This window comes from Lineus longissimus, chromosome 4 (genome assembly GCF_910592395.1).
Source record: "Lineus longissimus chromosome 4, tnLinLong1.2, whole genome shotgun sequence".
Lineage (NCBI taxonomy): Eukaryota > Metazoa > Nemertea > Pilidiophora > Heteronemertea > Lineidae > Lineus > Lineus longissimus.
This window is the reverse complement of record NC_088311.1, coordinates 24187400-24212462: the sequence shown is the minus strand read 5'-3', so window position 1 is coordinate 24212462 and position 25063 is coordinate 24187400. Positions and strand designations below refer to the sequence as shown.

The following is a 25063-nucleotide window of genomic DNA, read 5'->3' as shown; positions in this document are numbered from 1 at the left end:
AGCGTCATGTCATAAACGGAGAAGTACTCTTCAACTTATCTGTTACAGTTGTAACGTCATTTACAATTGAAAGGCGGATGAGTTACATCTGGTGACGCCTGGTAACGAATTGATGAACTCAGCCGTGTTCAACAGTGGCTTAGTGTGCTCCCACTAGTCTCCGGCGTGTAGACCATTGCATGCTCCATGGTGCCTCCGGTAAGTCGCCGGGAAAGGTTCCTATTTCCTTGGGAAGAGTTCATGGCCATAGTGCAGTGTAGACGGACAGTGACTGGGCGAAGAAAGCAAAACGCAATATTCACTAGCCCACGGTACGAATCAAAATGCAATTTGGGTCACGATCTAAAATGTGTCTTATTCGACCGTCTTAAACAATACGAAAGTAGGTCTACGTTGTCTCAATACGTGTTGGCATACACTTAACATGCTTTGCCCTACATTTGAAGACAACGAATTTGGAGTTCATTTCCGGGTGGGAAAGCCTATCTGGCAATCGATTTCTACACACAACCAATGGAAAGACTGTCGACCATCTGACATATGGCTACCGAGAACTGGCAACAGGTCGGTTGGGACCTGAAGAAGAGTGATACTAGCAGAACCAGCGAACTGCCTCGTCCAATCTTATGGGACACTGCACGTGCTACGGCTGGTTTCGATACTTCATTTCCTGTTGGAGTGGATACCGAGCCCACTGTCCGAACAAAGTCAGTTCAATGTAAGTTGCAGAGACACTTTCTTTTTCAGCAGGAAATAATAATATGCCCCCTGGTCTGAAACTCGGTCACCACGGGGGGACTTGATCTCGGGGATTTGATGGTGACCCCACTGGGCACTCTGCATGCCTCGGAAATACACCCATTACGGGATAGAACGACTGATACATCGAATCAGTTTCGCAGCTGTCGAATCCCTTGGTTTACGAAGAGCTACTTACACCGAGGGGGAGTATCCCGATAGGTTTCATCTAGTTTGATCACATGTGCTGTTTTCAGTTTCACTTAAAAATGAAGAGGACGTGCAGTTCGATACCAAGGCCTTTAGGGAACATTCGATCGGTGTTTTCAGGAAGACACTGTTTCAGGCGGTGAGTACATCATACATTATATGATATCTGTAGAGGTGCTGAACAACGTCAAATGCCAAGATCATGGAGATGTCATTGATCTCACTTAGTCATGTTGTATTGTTCCAAGACAATGTGCTGTATGCTTAGGGGCATTGTTGTTACAAATACTATACGTTGGTGAAATTGAATTACTTGCAAAGGTAGAAACATCATCCAATCTATGGCCTCTAGTTTGTTTTTCTGATAGGTCCTCTTCATCGATCTGTTGGAAGCCATCTGGATCGGCGCCGTTGTTGCAGTCTTCCTATTCATGTAAGGCCATTCAAAATAAATTACTTGTTTATCATCACTCCACCTCACGATATTTGGAGGGGAGGCCCTTTGATATTGATATTTGATATTTTGTTTGGCGCCAATGTTTGATGGGGAGGGCCTTTGATATTTGGTATTTGATATTTTTCGGTCATGAACTTGGCAATGTATTCCATTGGGAGGGGCTTTGATATTCGATATTTGATAATTTTTGGACTGACATATTACAAATGTATGTATAAGCCATGTCAAGTTATAATCAGTACAGATGTGTCAGGGAGGCCTAAAAATGTATACAGTGATCAAATTCCGAAATGGATAGATAAAATAAGGACAGGAGAATACAAATTAAAGTTTAATTACAAAACTTGTATGGACATCAACAGCTGTTTCTTTTTTATATCCTGGTCTACTTCAAACTTGAGTCTTTCTACAAATGTATCCATGACTACATGAAAACAATACACAAAGAACTTTAAAAAATTAAACATCAATTGAAAAGAGTCTGAGTATATTATGTAGGTCCTCTCAACCAGCCTAGGCACAGAGTATCATCCCTGCTATCAAAAATAAATCAACAGTTTGAGGAGCACCATGATCTGCTGATGATTTATTCCCCTGACATTTTACATGTACCGTACAAATCCATGTATATCTGACACAAGCATGCAAAGTGACAGCAAGCAGCATGGCCCCAAGTCTCGCCCATTGAAAACATTCTCCTCATACACCACATAGTGTGTAAGCTTTGGTCAAACATTCATGCGTTGAGCAAGAAATAAAAACACATGCGTTTATTCATCTCGATTCCAGGCTCATCGGCAATATAAAAATAACTGGTAGGCCTATACGCATTTGCCCACGCAGGTATGAGGTTGAGAAAGTATTGGTTCCAAAATCTCCCCGAGTGTAGTCTTACTGAGTCAATAATTCTTTTGTGTGCTGACAATTCACTTTGAATGAAATAATTCATTGCCATTGAGCGAGACTGGTGTCACCTGTACTGAGGTATTGAGACATTTTTTCAGCATCGGCTGGCTGCATTTTGTTTAGTCGTAACTAATACCACATGTGTGATGGCCAGAACGGGGAAATGGATATCAATTATCAACAGGCCACCGGGTCAGGTAAAATTAGGGCGGTAGGTTGTTTGAATCTGAGTTGGAAGTTGAGGGCACAACTTGGAGCGGACGGTACCTTGATATTTGATATATCGAATATCAAAATAATCGGCACGGGACCTAAATGTCGGGGCGGGCGGTGATGATAAACAAGTAATTTATGTTGAATGGCCTAAGTTACTAAATGTGACTTATTTCTTCATTCACGAAATGACAGCCACGTAATACATCCGTAATTGCTATCGTGATAGAGAGACAATATCGGTTGACTTTGGCTCTGATTGATGCAACTGTCTCACCTGCCTCACATTGCGTGTTGTCTTGTCAGCACACGTGTCCCTGCAAAGTGTCGCTGCAGGGAGAGAACATGGTATTATCCTCTGTGCACCGGATTGATCGCAAATGTTCTCAACAGAGCGTGCATTATACACTACATACATCTCGGCCTTAGCAGTGAACAAAGATGATACCCGAAGAAGACAATGTTAACAAATAATATCAAGTAATAACCAATTATTCCAGTAATTCTCATTTCTATATTTCAAGGCCCAACTCCTATCTTATCACATCTTTGCTTCAGTCCTGAGATACGGATTGTCTTTGTCGGATCAGCCCAGCCCGGCCTTAACAACACGACACTCCACAGTTCCCCCAACATCAGCAACAACACCATGGAAGACGTTACGCTTTCGAAAGGATCGGCATGGCTGATCGCTTTTTGGTAAAATATTCAAATATCAGAACCAGTGGTTTCAATATAGTTCATGCGATATTCCTGTGTCATTTCTGCTTTCTCGATTATTCAGCCTGCTCATGATTAGAGAATAACCATTCTCCAACAATAACTTTGTGTCTTTCTGATTTCAGCTTACTGTTCATTGTTACATTTGTAACGACGTGTGTTATCACATTTGTTTTTGAAAGAAGGTAACGTCATATTTCATTGATAAATTGCCTAACACTAATCGTAGGCATTCCGTAAGAGTGTGATACATACTGTACATCGGTAGATCATACGTTCTCCATTATCTTTCGTTGAAAAAGCCCTGCATCCTTCGTCACTCCATAGAATCCGAAGAGAAGAAATTAAGTCATTTTCCCGTTAAAAGTAGTCAACATTGCGTTTTCGTGTGCTGAGCAAAGATTACTTTACATCATAAAATAATCATTTCTTTACAGAGAGAAGAGGGTTCCATCTCAACTCTTCCTATTCTTGCTGGTAAGTTTTAAGTTGGAAGTAAGACACGAAACAATTCTCAGCATATAACTGGTCATCGTTTGACTCCAAAACGATGTAGCATATATAATTTCAATAACTTATTTTCAGGTAAACACCTTTGCCTTACTGATGGGTGACATTGCTTGGTAAGCGTTACTTTCACGTTTTCTTCTAGTTTCTGTACAGCCGTACTATCCCAAAGCACTTTACATTCCCAAGCCTCATAGACTTTCATTTTTTGAGGAAGTGAGAAAACATCATGCCGACTTGCCGGCAGTGAATGTCAATCTTAAAGTCTCCTTTTTTTCAAGGAAGGATGGATATCTGCACACCGACTGTAGATCGGCATGGAAAACATCTTCTGTTTTTTCCCTGATTGTGATAAAATACCCTTCCAAAGTTATCTTCTGATCTTATTTCAGTTTGTATCAAACAGAAGTGATGTTGTCAGTGATGTGCCTTGTCGGCTTTGCATTTATTCAACTTCTTCTCTATCTTATATGCACTAAGGTAAGGACAGAGCAGTAACACTCATATCGGATGCAGTTCTTTCATAGGCAAACAAATTTAACAATTTTCGATGTAATTTGAAAGTGATTTTTGGAAGTTTCTGTTCTTGAGAATTATAATATCTACAGAAAGCTCCAAAGATCATCGTTAAAACCACGAGACAGGGAAAGTTGAAATGTAGGCCCAATTGGGCGGAATCTGAGCTCCACCGCCGTCCCGGTTTCAGTACAGAGTCTCAACAGTGCGGTGTTCATTTAGATTCTATCACACAGAGTCGCGTTGTTTGTCAGTGTCTATGCTGCTGGTTCTCATATACTCTTCCCGTTTAATTCAGAGGTCTCCATTATCTAATTCACCTCACTGCACGGCGATGGCGCTCGTCTTCCATATATGTTTGATGTCTGGTGTTGCATTTTCAATCAGCGACCTAGTCTACAAATCTCCTTGGGTAAGTGTTTGTACTACCTTTTCCATTAAAGCAGATTTTTATGTTTCGTGTTTTCTCCTTCTCCACGCATGTTGTCTTCTGGTTACTCATCAATGTGGTTAAGGAATTGAAATCGAACTGAGGGGATTTTGGTTTTTTCACCGAACACCTATAAATTGATTCTCCTCTATTTTCAGTACTATGGCCTCAGTTCATTCCTTATTTCGACATTCTTTCTTGTGGTAAGTTCATTCGTGATAAATTATTTTCTGCCGGCTGGATCGATTTCAATATCAGGTTAATGTTGCATTCTACCTGACTCACAGTCCAAGGATATTCAATGAGAGCTAACCTTACAATTTGTAATCGTTCTTGATGATTTTTTTGCAGTTGAAGTAGTCCATTTGTTTTCATTTGCAGGCAGCCTTGTACCATGCATGGCCAGGCAACGAGCATGATTGCATGAACGAGCTGCGTCGATCTCATGTCTACAGCTACAGAGCACTCAAAGTCTGGTTTGCCGTCCCACTTGCTATCGCCGTTTGTTTCTGCAAAAAGCGTTCCTTGCCAAGCAGCACAGAGAACGAAGCGGAGACAGAATCAAACAAAGACGCTGATCTGTGATGAAAATGAAGCCAAGTTACCGGAATTGAGAGAAATATGTTGCCTTCATAATAAATAAACAGAGCGAAGAGGTGATACTTAGTTCAGGATCAACAGCTGCTGATGATCTTCGACAGGAGTTCCTTTCCAAGGAGCACAGAGAACGAATCGGAGACAGAACGAACGAGAAACGCTGACCTGTGATGAAAATGGAGCCAGCTTACCAGGAATGACTGAGTGAAATAAATTTACTTCGTAATAAATGTAACCGACGAAGATGGTTCCGGATCAACATCAGTCTGTAGATGATTTTTATAACCAATAGGCGGACTGATATCAGAATAATAACAGATTGTTTCGAGTTCGACTATTGCAAAAGTTCGTTGGCTAATTCTTGAAGTTAACTGTGTTATTATTGGAATCTGATTTAGCTACCAAATTTCATCTGCGTAGCAAATGACAGGAAAGGGCAGATCAACATGTCAGCTGTCAATTTTGTATACACAACATCCCAGTCAAACTCCAGTTTGACCTGCAGACACTACTTCTAGTGTAAAGCAAGTTTGCACGGTTCTGTTGGCGGGGCAGAGAGAAAGTAAGAATTGCCAATTGCGAAGATTCAGTTTAAATTCAATAAGAAGACGTTACTTAGAAATACATTAATTTAATCTTGTTTACCATTTAATGATACACATACATAGACAATAATATACATATGCCGGCACTGTAACTGTGGTTGAGTTGACCAAGATATACACGTAAGGAAGATTATAGGTGGCAGAATATTGTCGTCTGATGATGAAGACTCAACGCATCTTAATACTTCATAATCTCCAATACAGGGCTTGCCAGCAACGTTTTTGGCACGACGAAACGTCCGTCTCATGACCTATCTTTCCTATCTTTATCATGGCGGAGATTTATGGGTCCTTTTCCGGCACTGCGTGGCGCTGGCGTCGTGCCCCAGACGAACGTGGCAGGTTCTATATCAAAATGAAGGCTTGATCGGGTGAGTGGCCTCCCTCTACCAACATTGATGCTTGGACTGGCTACAAACATCCGTTTGGGTGAGGTGCAATGAAAATGGAAACATTGTGTCTGTGCACTGGATGAGCTCTGGTGAAGGTTCGCCGGTAAAATCACTCCCAAACATTATAATATCACAAAGTAATGATTTACATGTATACACATTAAATACTAATTCATAATTCAGTAACAAATAAAATGCCGTACATTTACTTTTATGACAAAATGGTTTCTTGGATGATGATAACTGAAGCTCTAGCCCAAGCTGTATCGTAGCTTCAGGTGGTATATAACAACAAAAGCCATACAGTTTTTCATAAAATGTACGCAATACAACTGTTTCATGGAAACAAACTACCGCAAGAGCGCCTACAGCTGTTTATCATAGAGTAACAAACCGTCTCACTAAACTGATGGGATTTTCATCATCTTTTCATTTCAGCATCTTTTTTGCGAGACTTAAACGACGAAATGGATGACTTTTTTGGTCTACTGAAAAAGTTTTAAAGACAGTTAAGTGAGACCTTTATGTTTATTTGTTCATGGTTTTCAACTATAACTTCATATTGAGGAGTCCTGGACTGGTGCCATATCATTGTTGTAGCAGACGAGGTACTTCTGCCTTAACGCACTCTGCGGAGAGAGGGCGTTGATTGGCAGAGAGTGTCGTCTGCCCTGGGGCGGCATGATGCCAGATTTGTTTTGGTTCTTCTTATTCTCGTGGAGAATCTGGCGAAAATCAGAAAGAGTACTGCTCGCCAAGGTACTCTTCCTTAAAGTAGGTTTACTGTCGGTATCCAAGCGCTTTGCTTCTGAAACTGAGGATATACGATTAACCTCAGCATTCCGTGATGCTTTTCCTGGCAATACTCCGGAGTTAACCCTAGAGTAAGTTTCCCGAGGTCTCTCCTCACCGTGGTTGTGATAGTGGTGGTCGTCGTCACTGAGCTCGTCTTCAGCGAAGTAGGAGCTCCCCGTGGACATGAAGCTACAGTCCGATCGGATACTCAGCTTGTGGCTGTGACGATTCTCCTTTGGGCTGTCCGTGGACTGCGACGAAATATACCCTTCTTCTATAGAAGCGATACTTAACTTGGCATCGTAGCTTCCTCTTGGTTTGTAAGAGTAACCACTCGATGTTGTCAGGAGCGACATGCAGGAACTCATAAACCCGGAGTCTGCGGCGTCCGACCGGAGGCTGAAGCGCTTTTCGGGGACCGGAGGCGGTCTGTCAAAGAGTGAGTCCGGAGACCCACACCTGCTGAACTTTAAGCTATCATCTGAGTTCCTCAACTCATGATTATCTTCAGCTGTTCCGTTATTGTTTGAATCTCGCGGGGTTTTCGTCAAGCTAACCTGTGGACCCTTGTCCACAAGATGCGGGGTTGACACAGAAGATAGACTTGATGAAGGTGCCGGCTTCCGATTCTGTGGAAAATCCGGCGAGCGAGAACGAGGCGTCGAATGCGCAGACGGCTCAGTATCGGAACGAGGCATATCCCCACTGGATAAGGCGCTCACGACGGAGTTAATGCTACCACGTGACCGAAGAACATTACCACCATCTCTGTAGAAATTCATCCCAGAGTCGACGCTTCCACGCGATCGGGGACTGTTGTTAACTTGCCCGCTTGATTGCACTTGCGTGTTTCTAGCCTCAAACCTTTGGTTTGGTCTTTCGCTTCTAGATGGAACACCTCCCTCCAAGAGAACATTTCCACTTTTTCGTAGTCGTGGTTTTGGAGGTGGAGGAGCAATTACTTCAGTCGAGTTAGGGTGAGACACGCCCCTTCCACGCATTACTTCGCCCGCCGAAGCACGCCGAGTATTGTTACAAATGGCGCGGATGTTTCCCATGTTAGCAGAGTCAAATGGCTCCCTTCTACGGTCTGTGGCTGGCACTGCAGGAGACTCTGAAGGAGGTTGTTGCCTCTGCGTAGCTTGCGTTGCGAGGTCTCCTTTGCCGGCATCACGCGCCAAGGTCTTATAACGCAGGGTAGCCTTATCTTCCCGCGGTGAATTTTTTGATTGTTTTGCCGGCGAATCATCTTGGCTTAGAATGTTATACAGTCCATCATGCACCTGACTGTCAGTATCATACAAGGTATCTGAACTCCTGGAGAACGTGTCCATTGTATCAGACTCCGACGAACTCGCTGCACAGTCATTATCTTCAGAGAGCACCACCTTTTGTCTGTTCATTAGCACAGCATGCAAAGGACTAGGGAAATTGAACTTTGTTTTGCAACCAGAGAGAGTGTAAGATTTTTGATATGACGTTCGCGCGGAAGGTGCGACACCAACGGAGAAACTAGAACGGCGCTGTAAATTACTCAGTGGAGGAGGGCCGGCTCGTGCGGACGTATAGTCAAAACTCTGTCGTCTGCGTAGACGCACGGGAGTAGACACACTTTCGTCAGCAGCAATCTCCTCTTTGGTAATTTGTTTTGATTCTTTCTCTTTCTCGTAAACAGTATTTATCTCAGTTGGTATGACTTCTTCAGTGTCTAGTTTATCCTTAGCACCAGTTTGTTTATCACGCGGCCTCGCACCATAGGGCAACTTGAACGGTTTTCTCTGCATTTCGGCCAAGAGTGATGCATCCAAGCTAAACCTCCGGTGAGGCGAGCAACTAGAGTAACCAGAAATTTCAGCCACAGATTGTTCAAAGGCAACGTCGGCTAAGCTAGACTGAGCACCATCCGTTTCAGACCTATCACAGTTTTTAGAAACGTCCATCCCATCAACAACATCCTCAGATTTGATTGGTTCAGAGTCTATCACGTGATCTTGAGAAATTTTACAAGCGAACTCTGATTGGGCGTTCGTATCACAGTTTCGGGGCGAATTCTGGGGAGAAATTGAAGAAGAACTGTCTTTTGAAGATTTTGTATCAGAGTTCGTGGGAGATCGGATCTGAAATTCGGGTTTTCGCATTTGTTTTTGCATCGTGTTTGCCGTCTGCAGCCAAGTTTCGACGATGTTCTGCGTAGCGTTTTCTTGCCTCTCATTGTCAATCTCGTGGACGACACTCAGGGAATTCCGTCGATTGTGGGATAACTCCTGAAAAACAAAAACAAAAAAGTTGGATTAATATATGAAAACGTTGATTGATAAGTTTTCTTAAAAGTGTGATATGACCTGCGAATTGGAAAGTGAGTTGGTTGTTTGTGCGAGGACGGAATTTGTTTTTAAAAAAAACTTGGTTGGTCTATAATCGGGACTGAAGTGACTGATTGACTGTGCTCCTGAAAACAATCGTAAGCTGAGATAAACAATATAGATGTAACTTTTATTTTCGCGAATATCAGGAGAAAAGGTACAAGACGGTTTGCTTTGGTCCTTGCGGTATTGTTGGTCATTTGGGAAGATGAAGATGAAAAAAAGACACTAGTGGCCAATGACGGAATACCATCAATAGTGTTATCATTGATATTTCATGGGTTAAGAAAGTTGCCCGCATGCGTCAATGTCACGGCGAATATTGCGGGGAAACTAGTAAAACTGAAATAATCGGAAATCTTGCTCTTAGCAGGGTTAACCATCGATAGAACTAACATCATACTCTGCACTGAATGTGGTCAGAGGCACACTAGTTGTAGAATACGATAATGGGCCAATCACGGTTTGCTAAAGGTCATGAAAATAATTACTAATTACTACTTTGAGTTTTCGTTGCAAGATTTTACAATGATGAATAGTCACGAAGACGGTTTGGAATTTGAACTTTTCACGACATTGATTAACCCCTGAGCATACATTTGCATCTTAATAGTCCTTCGACGGTTCATCCCATTTGTGTTTTGTGTCGTGTTACACCATGTATAGGTGTTCATAAAATGCCTACCAATCTGCCCCACTGCTCAGGACAGACATAAGTATATTATAAAGGTTATTTACACGCTTTATTCTTGAATATCAATGTGTTATGAATTGACATTCCGGCCTTTCAGAAGCATATTTGACTGGCCTGGTTCTCGCAGATAGCCCACTAACAGTTCACCTGTTGCCCTTGAGGTGTGAAATGGTAGAGAGGGTCGTTATCGAACGTATGCTTTGTACGCCAAGTAGCTCTTCTTAATGCAAGTATCAATTCGTGTCTTGTACCCCCCCCCCTCCTCAAGGGTACGACACCTTATCACCCTATAACGACATCTTAAGGCTCAAGCATCACCCTTTTTTCACAAATGCTACTTTTTCTTTCGTCAATACATCACCATCAACAATATATCAGTTATCACCGTCATATAAAGTAACCGAACTAATTTTACTGGGTAAGGCTGTATGTTCGACAAGACATCGACACATTAGCATCCTTATTCTTTCCAGCTTCGCCAAATTTTCACTAAAGGAAAAATAAATACTACTCAAGCATCGGCAAAGATTAGTGGTGCTAGCTTAACTAACTTTGAGGAGGGCGGGGGGTACAAGAAACGAATTGATACTTGCATAAAAAGCATCTCATTACTTTTAGTATTGTGTTTCTGGCAATGCGAAGTGCGAAATGAAGCGGCTGTCGTCATGTTCTGCCTGTTCCTCAATTTGAATATTGCGGCCTCTGGATCTGTACAAGCCCCACTTGTCTGAAAAAGATTTCTTACCTCCCATCCTTGTTGTTGGAAGGGGTATAACTGGAACAAGTGGCTTAAATTATTAACCCTTGGATACTGTTGGGGTTACCATGACAATTGCTACTCTCTCGATATTGAAACCGAATAATTATACGAGAAATTTGTGTTTTTAGTAAGGTTGCTTTTTTGCTTGCTACCCAATGTTTATTTACAATGTTATACCATCTACGACACCATTTTAAACATTCTATATATATATGGAATGGACTATAACCCGTGGGGTTCTGGAGTCAACCTCCAATCACAACAAGGTCAAAGGCTTCTAAAACATTTGAAATTTCTAAAGAATTCTTTGGTTAGCTTAACATCATTCGAGAAAAATTGACCTTTTGCCTTGATCATTTGACACTAAATATTTTGTGGGACCTTTAAAAATTTGAGTTCTTACGACAAATCCGACGAAAGTGTCCCTTTGATTTGTAAAAACCCTGACAAGTCTTCACAATGCAGCGCATATTTCAAAGTAATAATCTCGATTTAAAGTATAGTTTCTGATCAAAAGGGAAATGGAGAAAAGGATTTTGAAATTTTAAAAAGGTGATCAACACGAATATTGTGTATCTGACATGTCTGAACCAGACTGAGGGTCAACCCTTTGTGTAGATTTTGAAGTCAACTTAGTTTTTTAAGTTCAACTTACCAAACTGGGGAATTTTGAGAAGATTAAACAAGGCTATTCATTTTTAACTTTTAATATTTTGATTTTATTTGTCGTAAGTGCCATTTGCCAAAGTCTCACAGCGCTAAATGTCATATCACCCAGCATGAGACTTGCTGAGAATGGTTATGTAGTTCGGTATTTTTGCAAAAATGATTTATCCAACAAAAAGGATATTGTAATACTGCGCCTGAGCTGAAGTGAAAGACTTTGGAAAAAACTCTTCAATACGACTGTTATGTGATTTGATCCTGGTGTTTATCATTGACGATATTTTTTATCGCAGTTACATGCATTCCTGAATACCTGAGAGGGTACTCAGGAAACTGTCATATCAATGAAAAGTATTCGAAAATATTCGAAAAATTTTCAGAATTTTGAACTAATGAAAAAATTCAACTCTGAAGGATGAACAAATTTCTAAGTCCAAATATTTTTTTCACTCTTTTTTTTCCGCTCAAAATGAAGAAACAACATCATCAGCCCCAAAAAGATTTAGGCTTTGAAAACTTCTCAGAATTTTGAACTTATGAATAAGTTCAACAATTTTGGCCTAATCATGCATTTCCCCCCGGATTTTCAACTTCACTAACGCGACCACCCCGGTAATGCGACCATTCAACCTCTATCCAATGAGTGGTCGTATTACCTGGGTTCCATTGTATATTGACTTTCATTCGCAGGATTCATTCATTACGTGCTTTTGTGTATTTGTCGATTTTCCCAGTTACAATGGAAATCACAGTGTGATATGTCTGGTAAAGCAGAGAAGCTGATGTACGCATTCCTTACCATTATTACGTCTGACCCAGTAAGCGTTAAGCAAAGCTATTAAATTCCAGATACTTGCATACCGCAATGACATAGGGCCTTTGTATACACAACATGGTGTGTAAACATCAATGATAAATTTATGAGACATGATTTTTATATATCGAATCATTTCAAGCCAAAGCACGCGGACGGGATGAGCTTTGTTGAGAAAACTGCTCCCAAATATTAAGCGCCAGTGACCCATATAAAGGCCTATTATCCGCTGCATGGGAATACCTGTTAAGAATTAATGCAGATTGTGAAATGGGACTATGAGATGTAAATGAGAAAGTCTATTTTTGATTACCAACATGAGCATTTTTGTTCAGAATACTTACATGGAATTGAAAATAATATGAACACTTGAACACGGCCAATGCATTCCATGTGATCCTGTAAACTCTGTAATGGGATATCATTTTCCCATAGACTTAAACTGACTCATGAGACATCTGTATCGAACGTTCAGCTCATCAAAGACCAGAGATTCATTTCGATGGCATTCTATTTTATTGAATGGTAACCTTAAGCTGCCAATCATGCCATATTTTAAGGGAACAACCTTTTCTTTAAGATAATGAAACACCTGTAGCCTACCCTATCCATTCATGAATGTCATAGTAATTGGGATGTGTCAGGTTATGAATTGAAATTGGTGTATCATATCAGTCTTATTTTCTGCACTTGATTTCATCAGCTGTCATTGATGAAAGAAGCTTCCTATAGCCTAGTGGTTAACAATGCTTGCTTCACAGGCAGACTACAAACGCGATCCCGGGAGAACTGTCGAAATGGTTACGTCGATTCCCAAACATTCGTGTGGGTGTTGGCCTATTTTCCTGAATGAGTTATCTCTTTGCCGTGTCCTTATAAACGTGCCATAAATCAAGACAATGAATAGAGAAGTCAAAATATAACATACATTGTACTTAGATATACCTTATACCGTAAATTGTTTGTCCAAGGCATTTCTGACTTCTCTAAATTGGATATTTCATAATCGTTCTTATGATTTGTTGTATTGAAGTATGGAACACATGTTTTGAAATGTGAGCCAATAAGAGGTTTATTGCCCCTGACGAACAGGTTCATTTTCGCCCAGTCCGGTGACTCACTGGAGCTAATGATCATCCGTTGATGACCCTTCTCTGATTGGGCCGTCTTCTTCACAGAAAATGTTTGCGATGATGATAATGGTCATCGGGTTTATTTAAGTGCTTTTCACTGCCCGTGATCTGTCTCAAAGTGCTCTACCACAACTTGTACAGGTCTTCATAAAGAGACCCATGGGCACCAAGTAGCTGCTCATGTAGAGTTCACCTGAGCCTGATGTGTGCATGCCAATTGGCGACCAGACTGGCGTTCGAACCATGACCGTTAGATTGGGGGTCGGACACTACAACACTCTTTAACATTGTTCTCTTATTTTTAGTCTCTCAGCAAGATTCTGGCTCTGGTTAATGGTTCGTTAGCATTTTTGATTCGAATATCCATATTATCAATATCGTGGTAATCCAAGTACTTATACAGGTTAACCTTTAGGAATGTGATTTGCCATGAATGGCCCAATAGCTCAACGTAATTTTTCGAACGACCACTAAGTCAATGGACTGATTGCCGATTAAGACATGTGCGATTGCATTGTTTACAACACTATCTGATTCCAACGTGCTTAGTTTAGTCTAGCCACAAGCCTGAACAGATTTCTTGCATTGATAGGCCCTGTCGAGGCTCACTGGTGACAAATTAACAAATTGATAAATCTATAATCTCCCGGAATGTTTTGACTGGTTTCAAGAAAACCTATGAAAATTGTTACTAATTTGCAGTGCACGAAAAGTTCAGAAGTCACAGTCAAACTGACATTCCTGGAATGGTTTTAGAAATCGCGGTGTCCGTCCGGATATCTTGGAATCTATAAGTAAATAGCAGATGGTTTTTATCAAATATATGTTGGGGTTTACACTATATGATACACAGAAAAAAAAAATTTTGGTATTTGTGATTTTAAATTTTTGGTGCCTAGAAAAGCCATTAAGCATCCGGTTTACTAAACACTTGAGTCTCGAAACCCTTCATCGCATAATAGAAAGTCACCGACTGAGGTAACAAAATATACATGGTTGGAAAATTCTTTGAACATGCTTTAAAAGTCTGTATTTTGTTTTGTTACCGAAGACACAGATATCGTGTACGCTGTTGTCCTGCAGACTTATCATGTTCATTTGACGGTGAATTTGTTGAACGAGTTCCAAAACTGATTCGAATTCTTTGACGATCTGGTCATTATCAGGAAACCATACCCCAGATCATAGAGCAACAAGCATACGTCATCTAATGTGGTGACAGAGGCAATAGAGCGTCTATTAAGTGTTTCATAATTAATGGCTTGGTTTAGTAAAATGATATGGGTCTAAACACTTGTGAATATGACAGTATCAATACTATTCCGTACTTTGAATTCTACGGCCAGAACAGCATTGTTTTTCACAACTACTTATCGATCGCATGTTCCTGTCTCGTCAAGGCCGGCATGCTAAAATTCGTATCCAAAACGATAAATGCAATGTTTTGTTGAGAAAAAACCGTTTAGAGAAAAATACACAACATTTTTCCAACAGGTTAATGGCAAATGTTCTGTGTATGTCGCATAAAACTGTTTTTGTGTATATCAGATTTCAATCATCATTTTTATGTATCAGTAATTCGCCTCTTTTTCATTTAGCCACATTTGACTATGACCTCGCATTACCTTGTTGTATAGAGGCCAACCGTTTACAGAATGACAATCATATATATTGGGATATCACATGGCAACATACATAAGTAGCTAGCTTTATGTAAAACAATCAGTTACCTGACATGCGTTTCGTTGAAACAACCAACCGCGAAGTGCCGTCCAAACACCACCGGCGTATTCCTGTACCAACAAGAGATACCGGTGTTCCCAGAAATACCACAATATTTGCTGACAAAATGGTGCTTATGCCTTTTACGATGGCCCTGAAAAAACGCCCTACATTTTGTATGAATAATACCATGAAGAGAAAACAACGACAAAATCAAGGAATATGCTGGGTCAATAGCGGGGTCAAGTCAGACGAGATGGTAGGAGTTTCCGAGTCGGCAGACGGTCCTGGGCAGACCTTAGACCACTGACGATTTCGAGATACTTTTGGCAGGCAAACGCTTTTTTGCCTTTCGAGGAATCATATCAACAGATGCCTTCCTGGAGATCACGAACAAGACCTTTATAGGTCTACAGACTCTCAGAATCGGTGGGTGGGAAGTAGAACTCGGCCAGTAAAGCCCTATAGTTTAACCTTAATTCTATTGCCTAGTAAGAGAATAAGGCCGAGAGCCTTAAAAGGGTTGAGGGATGGTTTTCAACATGATTCCATTCCAAATAACAAACGACACAACAGCGGAAGGATTACCAGCAACAAAACAGTTTTGGTAACATTTTTTCCATTTTCTCAAATGCACGCCTATTTTCAGTTCTACGATGTAATCGCTAGTCAGCAAAGCTTGAATGTGAAGAAAAAAAATCAAGAATATTTAGATTTGGTAAGCGAAAAATATGCCTCGAGTAGTTTGCCAAGCTTATCAGACACTGATACAGGGGTGAGTGGCAAAGACAAACAGAGGACAGTTTATGGTAAGAATGCGGAAAGTTGTTCTCGACTGAGTTGACACAAGGTTTGTCCGGCCTGCCCAGGGCGAAATGCATGCCATGGAAATAATTCGTGATATCAGATTCGGTAGAGTGATATCAGCATGTTGGCATGGCATGTGGGTGTAGAGTACTTGCATCAGGAATGCACACTTCAAATGCCTTTCCAATAACATTTACATTATGTATATCAATTGTAGCAAAAACAATTGCACAGTTTACATTAAGCTGGTGGTGAAAAATAGATAATGGTCACCCACAGAAAAGAATCTTGATCAATATTATGACTCGGTAACTCTACATACATGTCCAACCTCACTGAAGGTGTTTTTCAAACAAACGGATCCTCAAAAATTCCAAAAGATGTGTTTTGCCCCCTCACCATGGGTGATGACCTATTGACAAAAGAAAATTCGGGACAAACTGTAGCTTTGGTGTAAGTGAGTTGGGGGAATATGCAAGCACAATAGCATGACGACTGTTACATACATGTATATTGAAACAAGCTTCAAAAATTCCAAAGGAATTTACTTAAAATATTTGCGACAAGTCTTTTTTATTAGTGAAAAGAAGAAAATCAGCTTAATAAATACTGCATTCTTTCGTAGCACGCGCATATTAGTTGCCCTTGAAGTATTACAGCATGGCTATTCATTACGAACCTCGACCTCACAATAGAGAACGACCCAATCACATATTGTAATGCATTACATCACCTAAAACCAGTGCACGAATAACGCCAAGTACTCAACATACATAATTGCGTGTATTCAAGTCAGTCCTTGGCTAAAGGGAAAAATGAACACATGCGTTGTGTGGTCGCTCATGACTTTCCGAATTTTGTTTCAATGGTGCTGTGGTCAGATTTTCCTGTGCATGCATGGTTTTGCGTTGCTTATGATGTCATTGATATACCGATTGTCTTCGTAAATCTTAGTGATATATTGAACATATTGTATCCGAATGGTTCGAGTGAATCTGAATGATATATCGGGCAAGTCGGGGCTTTTGGTATGGTTTCTGAAGCACATGGCGGACTTGCGATATCCGGTGTAGTTGAAGGCAAAGTACATGCAGTGTACCAAAGTTCATGTTCGTGTATACTAAGGTGAAAGACGTGCTTAAAGCCGAACTGTCAGCTATACACTACATCCACAACGATATGGTATGTTATTTGTGGGGCAGCGATGCTGATATCTCTGAACCTCAACTGGTCTGACTAGCAAACCCGGCTTGGATATTAGTTTGGATAGAACTGAGCCCTATGTCTACCAACTGACCATTTTTTGCACTTTTCCCGATCGTTCTTTAGTGCCGCTCAGTTCTCTTTGTAAATATTGTAAAGCTTTTGAAGAAAGTCGTTTTTCAACTAGGCACCTTTGAGTTCGATAAACAACAATTAACTTCAAATAGTGAAAGATCTATTGCTTAAAGATTAAAAGATTATCCTTACTGCCAGTTCAGTGCATGGCCAATCAGACATAAAAATGAGGAAAGCCGACGGTTCCTTAGAGTAATATTTATCTGGATCAAGTATAAAGACTTTATCACCACAACACCGAGCAACATACCCAGTTGAGGGTTTCCTCTTCATCATTATAACAATCAAGTACATGTACGAGCTCTTGTCAGGCATTGTAGGTAATGTTGCTTTTAGTGCATACGTTAACATTGTCTGGAGATTAAAACTAAATAATTATTATAACTAAGTGATCTTTTTAAAATGCGGTATGAATTGTTTTTTGGCTGAACAGGAAGAGACATTTTGAAATTACAATCTACTCCAGACATAATCAGAGTCTATAATTCTTTGCACCACAAAAATGCTCATTGCGATAAGTATACGAATAAAAAATCATCAATAATGCAACTAAAAGCAACACTGTCGTTAAAAAGACGAACAACAAGTCAAGAGGGACTCGGCTGCCCTATCATACATAAATTGCACCGATTTAGCACATGTATAATATGTACTTTAACCGGAGCTTTTTTGTGTTTCGCATTCAACGATATTGATTGTACGTCTTCCGAAATATTATTGACATGTAAATTAATGGGTCAAGGGTCACAAGGTTGAAGAGTCTCACCAACACGATATGCAGTGCGATATGTCTGGATGTGCATATTTAGCTTATTTTCTAGACGTGTATGTGTAGAAAAAGTTCAGACAGCAACATGTAAGTGAGGCTTTCGTACGTTGTTAACCTTTTCGAAAGCAAAAGGAGGCCAAAGTTGTTGAAAGCAAAAGACTTGTAAACTGCTTTAGAATCCCAGCTCCCAGAAATAGGCCATGGATAATTTTCTCATTGACGTTGGTTATCACATGTAAATGCCTAGCATTTTAGACCTGAACAAAACCGAATGGAGACATCATAATAGGAATTTCCGGCGACGTCGGGGCGACATCGGCTATGTTAAGACAGTTTAAAGTGTCCAAAGATGGTTGTTCAAGGGCCCCCCAGAGAATATTTAACGCAAAGTTCTTATACGTAAATTGCCTTGTAAGAAAAGCAGATCGCACACCTACACCAGCTTGTGTTTGGTTCGGCAGTTTTGGTCATTATAAATTAGAGATAATCGTAATTTGCACGAGGAAACGATGTTAGCCTACGTAATGGGGCAAGTCATTTGTGGACTTAAAACCGTTGCAAAGCTAACGATGCAATGCCCCAGTTGGTTTTCACAGCTTGACCCGATGGCCATTCAAACTTTAACTGCCGTGGACTGATGGTACGTATCTGCCATGTTAAGTATCGAATGCACTCTTTGCACATCAACATCAAATGACTTCACCGAACAATTCGAGGTAAACGGAAGTCGTGAAGAGGGAAATCACTCCTTGTGTAGATGTATTTTGCAGTTTGTTTCAGTCTCTACCGAGAATAATAGCGGTTACATTACAATGCCAACGGCGGAATGTAGATTGAGGACAAGGGTCCACTTCTGCCGGCGACACTACGTGCCGTGAGCAGAAACCAGGATAAGAAGACACCCTCTACGTTTACATACTACCCTGATAGAACATACTCAAAGCTAGATGCATCATCCCCTTTTGGAGAGGTACCGATAAAGCTACCAATTTAAGGATAAGCCATCTTCAATTATCGTAGAAGGTCACATCGCCACTTGGTCGTCAAACCGCTATGTATTATGACAGCAAGCATGGGCGACACTTTTGCCATGTCATACAGTCATAGGCAGTGTCCTTAGGGTCATCTCGTCAGAACAAAATTGCAATAAAAAAAACCCAGAAGTCGAGCAGAAATCGTATATCATCACCAAAAGTATCATGTCGTCATTCAAATCTGTTCATTTGATTAATGTCTTAATAAAGGATTAAGGTTAACAACACTGTTCGGGGTCATCTGATATTTCAATCCATTACTTATTTTCTTAATATGATGATCAGTCCACGGAAGGACAACAATCATTTCACAATGACATTTGGACAACATGTCGAAAGTTTTTTGACCGAGGTATGGTTCCCTTGAACTTCGACTGACATTCCTTGAGGACCTGTTTATTGGTAATTCGTAATCATGTGTCTGCACACCGGGTCGATTCCCACCGAATCGTGACAAGACACGAAGGAGCAAATCCACATCCTCCAAGATTCGAGGCAGCGTTCTATTTTGTAAATCTGTTTACCCATGCTACATCAAAGCAATGATTCATTATGAATTTGTATTCACTTTTACCAGCTGGGGCTTAGCTTTAAAGCAGAGGTAGCTTTCTCATCTTATCAGCAGTAATCCTTGTGTTTATCACCACTGGGATACAAGTTCATCCATTTCAAATCCAAGATAGATTCAGGATAACCGTTAACTTGCAGTGACTAGATTCATACGCATGTATCATTACTGTATACCAAGGTGCTGCGCTTCAGCATAATGGCTCGGCTGATCAATATCCTTCAACTGTTGAAATAGTTAAGTGTGCTTAGTATCTAATTTTATCAGCGGTTTCGAGCCTGACTGATGCATGGGTGGCTCAACATGATATCCAAGATATCCAAGATGGTGGCCGTGGCGGCCATATTGTATACACGAGAGTCAGTGGATGTCACTTCTCACAGCTGGGTATAGATTACATGCAGGATTACTCGACAGTTTGAAAGCCATGCAGAATCTGACCTGACTTTACATGAATTGTCTGCTCTTCCAATTTGTGCCGATGTGGGCATTGTTGTGCAAATTGTCAGTGTCACCGTTATCGTGCCAATTATGCATTTTGGAAACTAATTAACAAATCATGATTTTGGCCAATTAATGGGAAATTTAGGCTGAACTTTTATGGCATCATGAATGTCCCAGAGTGATAGAGCACTTAGTTTTTATGTGCTTTACATTTTGTTGTTTGCGAGTAAAGGTTTGTGAAGTAGCAGCTGTCCTACAGTGGGATAACTGCCGGCTTCTGACACAATTTCGACACTCATTCGCTAATTATACATTATATATGGACACTCAATTAGTTCCCTGTATTCTAACTGTACATACATAAACCGTAAAATACGATCTAGCTAAAACTGTCCCCACTTGTCGATCACCACAGTCAACATGATATTTTGTCGTTGCTGGCAGACATACTGCGTGCTCATGTGATTCACGCAATATCCATACAAAAAATATGATTTGCGGAACACCAGACTAACAATAACATCGCCGGGGGGTAAGGAGATCCCGGATTTTCAAAACTATGAGGTACAATGTATTTTTGCAAACATTCAAAGATCACAATGCGAAAGGAAACCAATAACACGGTAGCTATATTTGCAAAAGGAAGTCCAGCATGTTTTTTCACAACCTGATCTGATTTAGAATATTACTGCAAATGTAGGTAAATGGCAAGGGCCTTTTTTGTGGTTTTTCAAAAGACGCCCTTTGAAGGCATATCAAAGTGTGACTCCCGGTGATAGTAATTTTTTTGGCAATTTTCTTGTTTGTTCAAAAATGTGACAATATTATGTCATGTAGAGATCACTTGCCCAGTTTATCCATTAATTGACAATATTGCCAATGGCTTAATAATACAATGTGGTCTTTTTTACAAAGGAAAAGAATAGACTCGACAAGTAGCTTATGAAAAGCCTGGGCTTTTTGAACAGGACAGTCCATTTTTTATTGGATTATTTTCCTTTGTCAAGATGCCTCTAGACAATTTTCAAATATTTTTACCTTGTGAGGAAGCAACTCCATGAAAGAATGTGACGAAATGGTAACAAATAGAAGACAAATGGAACTATTTATCAGCCCTTTCTCTGGTCTCTATTTGGTTGGCGTGGGTATTTAACAAGTCGTGCCAATCAAAGAATCCATAGAGCTCCAAGTATCATCAGGATCCTTTTGACATTCCTGGCTTTAATTGACTAGAAAAGGACAATGCTGACCACCTTGACGACTGCCTGGTTGACTAATACATTCTTTAGTTCGGGGTAACAGGGGGATAATGGGAGGGACAGTGGCCGCTGAACGGGTCAGTGAGTTTCTATGGGATGGCCCGAGGAAGATATCAAAGCTATTCAAACACGCCTCATGCCAGATTTGTGGGTGCAATAGAGATATCAGGATGCCTTTTATAAAAATAGAATATTTGGTGCTGATATCCCGTCAGTGTGATTGTATTCGTTCATATTGACCTAAAACGTTTGGTAAATGGATTTTGCAGCGTGAACCCCTTTCTGTTACAATATTCAGAATTCCAATGATACCAAGGATTCAACCTAACTCAGTACTCTATAAATCAACAGACTTTAAGGTAAACTGGGAAGAAAGGACTAAGTATTACTTTTCACAATGTTCTAAACAGGGACCCATCTTATTCGCCCATTATCAAGCTGCAAGTTTGAGGATTCGATTTTCTCTCCCTGCCTTTCACTTGAGATGCACAAAAGAACCCCGCCCAATGCCTCAGCAGACTTTTTGAGTGACCGCACCCTCAACGAGAGTTTTGAAGGTACATCCCTGTCATTTCAAGGAAAATTCAAATAACTTTTACTACAGTGAGTAAAGGGGTGTAGACAAGTAGATGGCAACAGATGGCAATGAATGAAAGTTATTTCATTCAACAGTCAAAGCCCTTTAATTCGGTACACAGTGCATGATGGCAATTGATTGAATGATCTCAATCAACGTGAAACATCATTTGGGATGGTAGCGTACTAAATATGCAGAGACGAGACAAACAGGCTAACACACAGGATAATGTCTATCCCTCGCCAACGGAAATGCGTATTCAATTCCAACTTCACAATCACCAAGCATCACCATCGTCACTCAAAGACGAGACTTCGTAACAGCAAAATGTTCGTTATAGTAATACATGTATCTCTTTGTAGTCAATTTCTGACTCGATTCAGTCTCAACTTGCTCGTGGTCATGTTTCAAGTCCAGTTGGTCGTTTGATGATCGGGCGTTTCTGGTTTCTGACTTGGCCGCTGGGAGTATGTCAGCTTGGTGTAATGGAGTTGGCTGATTTTAACTTGAAAGCTACAGGACCGATTTTTTTGCTTCTATACAAACTTAATCTACTACTGGCCGTACATTTGCATCATTCGATATCACGTCTAGTTTGGGCCTGGCCTATTTTGTTATTGATTGAGCCTGAAGTGGCAAACTGGGGAATACTTAACACTGTCTGAATTGTGGTATGTGATAAATGTATCTGGATAGGAACAGAGCGAAAAATCTACAAATTGTAAGCTCTACAATTTACATGTATATAGACCCATTTATTTGAATGATTGCAGTTTATGATAAATATCATTCATTAAAAAACGGATAAAAAGTTATTCATTTTCGAAAAAGATAAAGTGGTCAACAGAACCGTCACCTTTTTTGTGACACTTGAGACCCATACCCCCTCCTCTACTTTCGGTCCTGATCTAAGTAACCCCCTCCCATATACTAAGCCGAACCGTACATATAAACTAACCGCTAATTGACAAAAATTCACAGGCTGAGCGACTGACTTTTTACCCATGGGCTTCAATTCCTGTAATCTCAGTCTAGCGGTTCATAAAAGGGTTCCCTGAACAAGAACTCCTGGGATTGACCGTTGGCTTACCCTACACAAAGGTAAACATCATTAATCGAATGAGCACGCTTATTGCTTTCAAAATATGTATGACTAACGAATACATAATGTGTAAATGAAAAATATTTAACGTAAATGTAATTACGGTTAGGTTAATACTTGCCAAATGAGTTTAATCAATAGCTTACTGATAATATATTGTTTCTTTTGGTGTCTTATCTTCTGTCACCATGGGCTATCGTAAACACATTTTAAACATCGGAATTTATGATAGGACACGGGGTATGTGATATTGAGAAGATCGAGACTTTCAGCCCCTAGTGGACGTGGTTCTTCTATGGCCGACATCAATCACATCATTCTGAAGAGACTTCCTATGTTCCGGGTTCTCTCCAAGTCGTAGAGGACATACTGTACTTTACTGATAGGTGACTCACGGACAGGGCCTTTAAGACCAAACTCCAAAAGTGCAATTTGAATCTTAACACCCCCAAACAGACCAAACCTTAAACCCGACTTAAGGACTCATAAAGCCTGTGACGTACAGAGATGACAGCAACAGCGTTATTATTACGCATCTTCAGTTGAGTACCTGCAGTTAAAGAATGAACAAAAGTACCTATTGATTCTGCCTTAATTTTCTTACCTCGGGTCTGATATATTCCAAAAGCGAGTTATGAGATTGAAACGAATGCCTCCTCGTCTTATTGCGACCCATCATGCTTTTGGCATCATCGACCAACGATTGTTGACGATCCCTCAGTATCTTCAGCTCCTCCAGTCCCGCCAGGCTGGCCTGCAGCCTGTCACGCATTCTCGTGTTTGTCCCTCTCTGGGGAGAGGACCCGGTGCCTTGTTTTTCTGTCATGATGAACTTTGTCTTCAGCTATACCACATTGTAAATCCGAGTGTAGCTTCTGTCCGTGATGCAAAGCAAAATGCGCATCGTGTTTTCGACCGTCTTACTTTGACGTCAAGACATATTTTTCTAAAAGGTTGTGACAAAACAGTTGTGGGTTAACCATGATTGCTCAACGACAAATTGAAACGCCCAAAAGCCCGACAACGTGTGATTGGTATAACTGTCACATCGACACATCCAGTGGTCCTTGTCCAAGATAGAAAATACGGTGCTCCATAATCAGCAAAACACAAAATGAAGAAAAAAGGGTGTGCGAACTCCAGGGTTATAGCCTGATGAATATCATCAAATCTGTATATTGGTCTCCACACAGGAACACTCAGATGCAAATGTAAGCTACTCCAAGTTGTTCGTCACAATCAATGTGTCCTCAGTGCACACTGTCTAAATACAGAACGATAAATGGGACTTGTCGCTTAAACGTGTGCTAAACCTCGCCGGCATGGGACGCATTCAGGGCAGTGGCTGTATTACTAGCACTGTGGTAGGATTAGAATAGAAATATCCATGTAGTGCAACACCCTTTTTATTGGGATCGAGGTCAGCTCCGAATAGGCCTTCTGAAATATAATTGGGTCAGTTTTTCAATCAGAGACGTGACATGGGGTATCTATAATCTTTATTGTCCAAGGACTAGTGATATCTATAAGCGAGAGATCAATTCGAGAATGATGCACATCCACTTGACACTAATATCATGTTTTGAAAAAAACTCTTGAGTCCCAAGTCGAAAATTCCCGAAAAGATTCTTTAAGAGCTGTGTAGTGTCACTGTGATTCTGTAACTATTTTGTTGCTCAGGGTGGTGAACCGTCAGAGTCGTTGACATCCACACGCACTGAACATTGAACATAAATGTATTAAAGGCACGTGACGTAATGTCATCACGTGACATATTTTAGGAACGCCTGGAAATGAGACTACAGGTACATTGCCACATTATCATAACCATGTACTACCCACTTATTAAAGGAACACTGGAATATTGGAAACGCTAGAAGCGTAACACATGTATAACATAAATCTTTTTAAGCAACAAAAGTGGACA

The 25063-nt window shown here is 40.6% G+C and overlaps 2 protein-coding genes across 2 annotated transcripts; one reads left to right on the top strand and one right to left on the bottom strand.

Moving 5' to 3' along the window:
* The first annotated feature begins 419 nt into the window (after positions 1-419).
* LOC135487010 (uncharacterized) lies at positions 420-5918 on the top strand. Its single transcript, XM_064770257.1, has 11 exons — positions 420-718; positions 996-1087; positions 1317-1381; positions 3083-3223; positions 3370-3429; positions 3682-3721; positions 3830-3867; positions 4144-4231; positions 4566-4679; positions 4856-4900; positions 5079-5918. Exons 1-11 carry the CDS (start codon positions 541-543, stop codon positions 5280-5282), a joined length of 1065 nt encoding a protein of 354 aa, XP_064626327.1. The 5' UTR covers positions 420-540; the 3' UTR covers positions 5283-5918.
* Positions 5910-24728, bottom strand: LOC135487009 (uncharacterized). The gene is made up of 2 exons (XM_064770256.1): positions 23741-24728; positions 5910-9350 (listed from the first exon to the last, which is right to left on the bottom strand). Exons 1-2 carry the CDS (start codon positions 23960-23962, stop codon positions 6849-6851), a joined length of 2724 nt encoding a protein of 907 aa, XP_064626326.1. The 5' UTR covers positions 23963-24728; the 3' UTR covers positions 5910-6848.
* Positions 24729-25063: the final 335 nt, after the last annotated feature.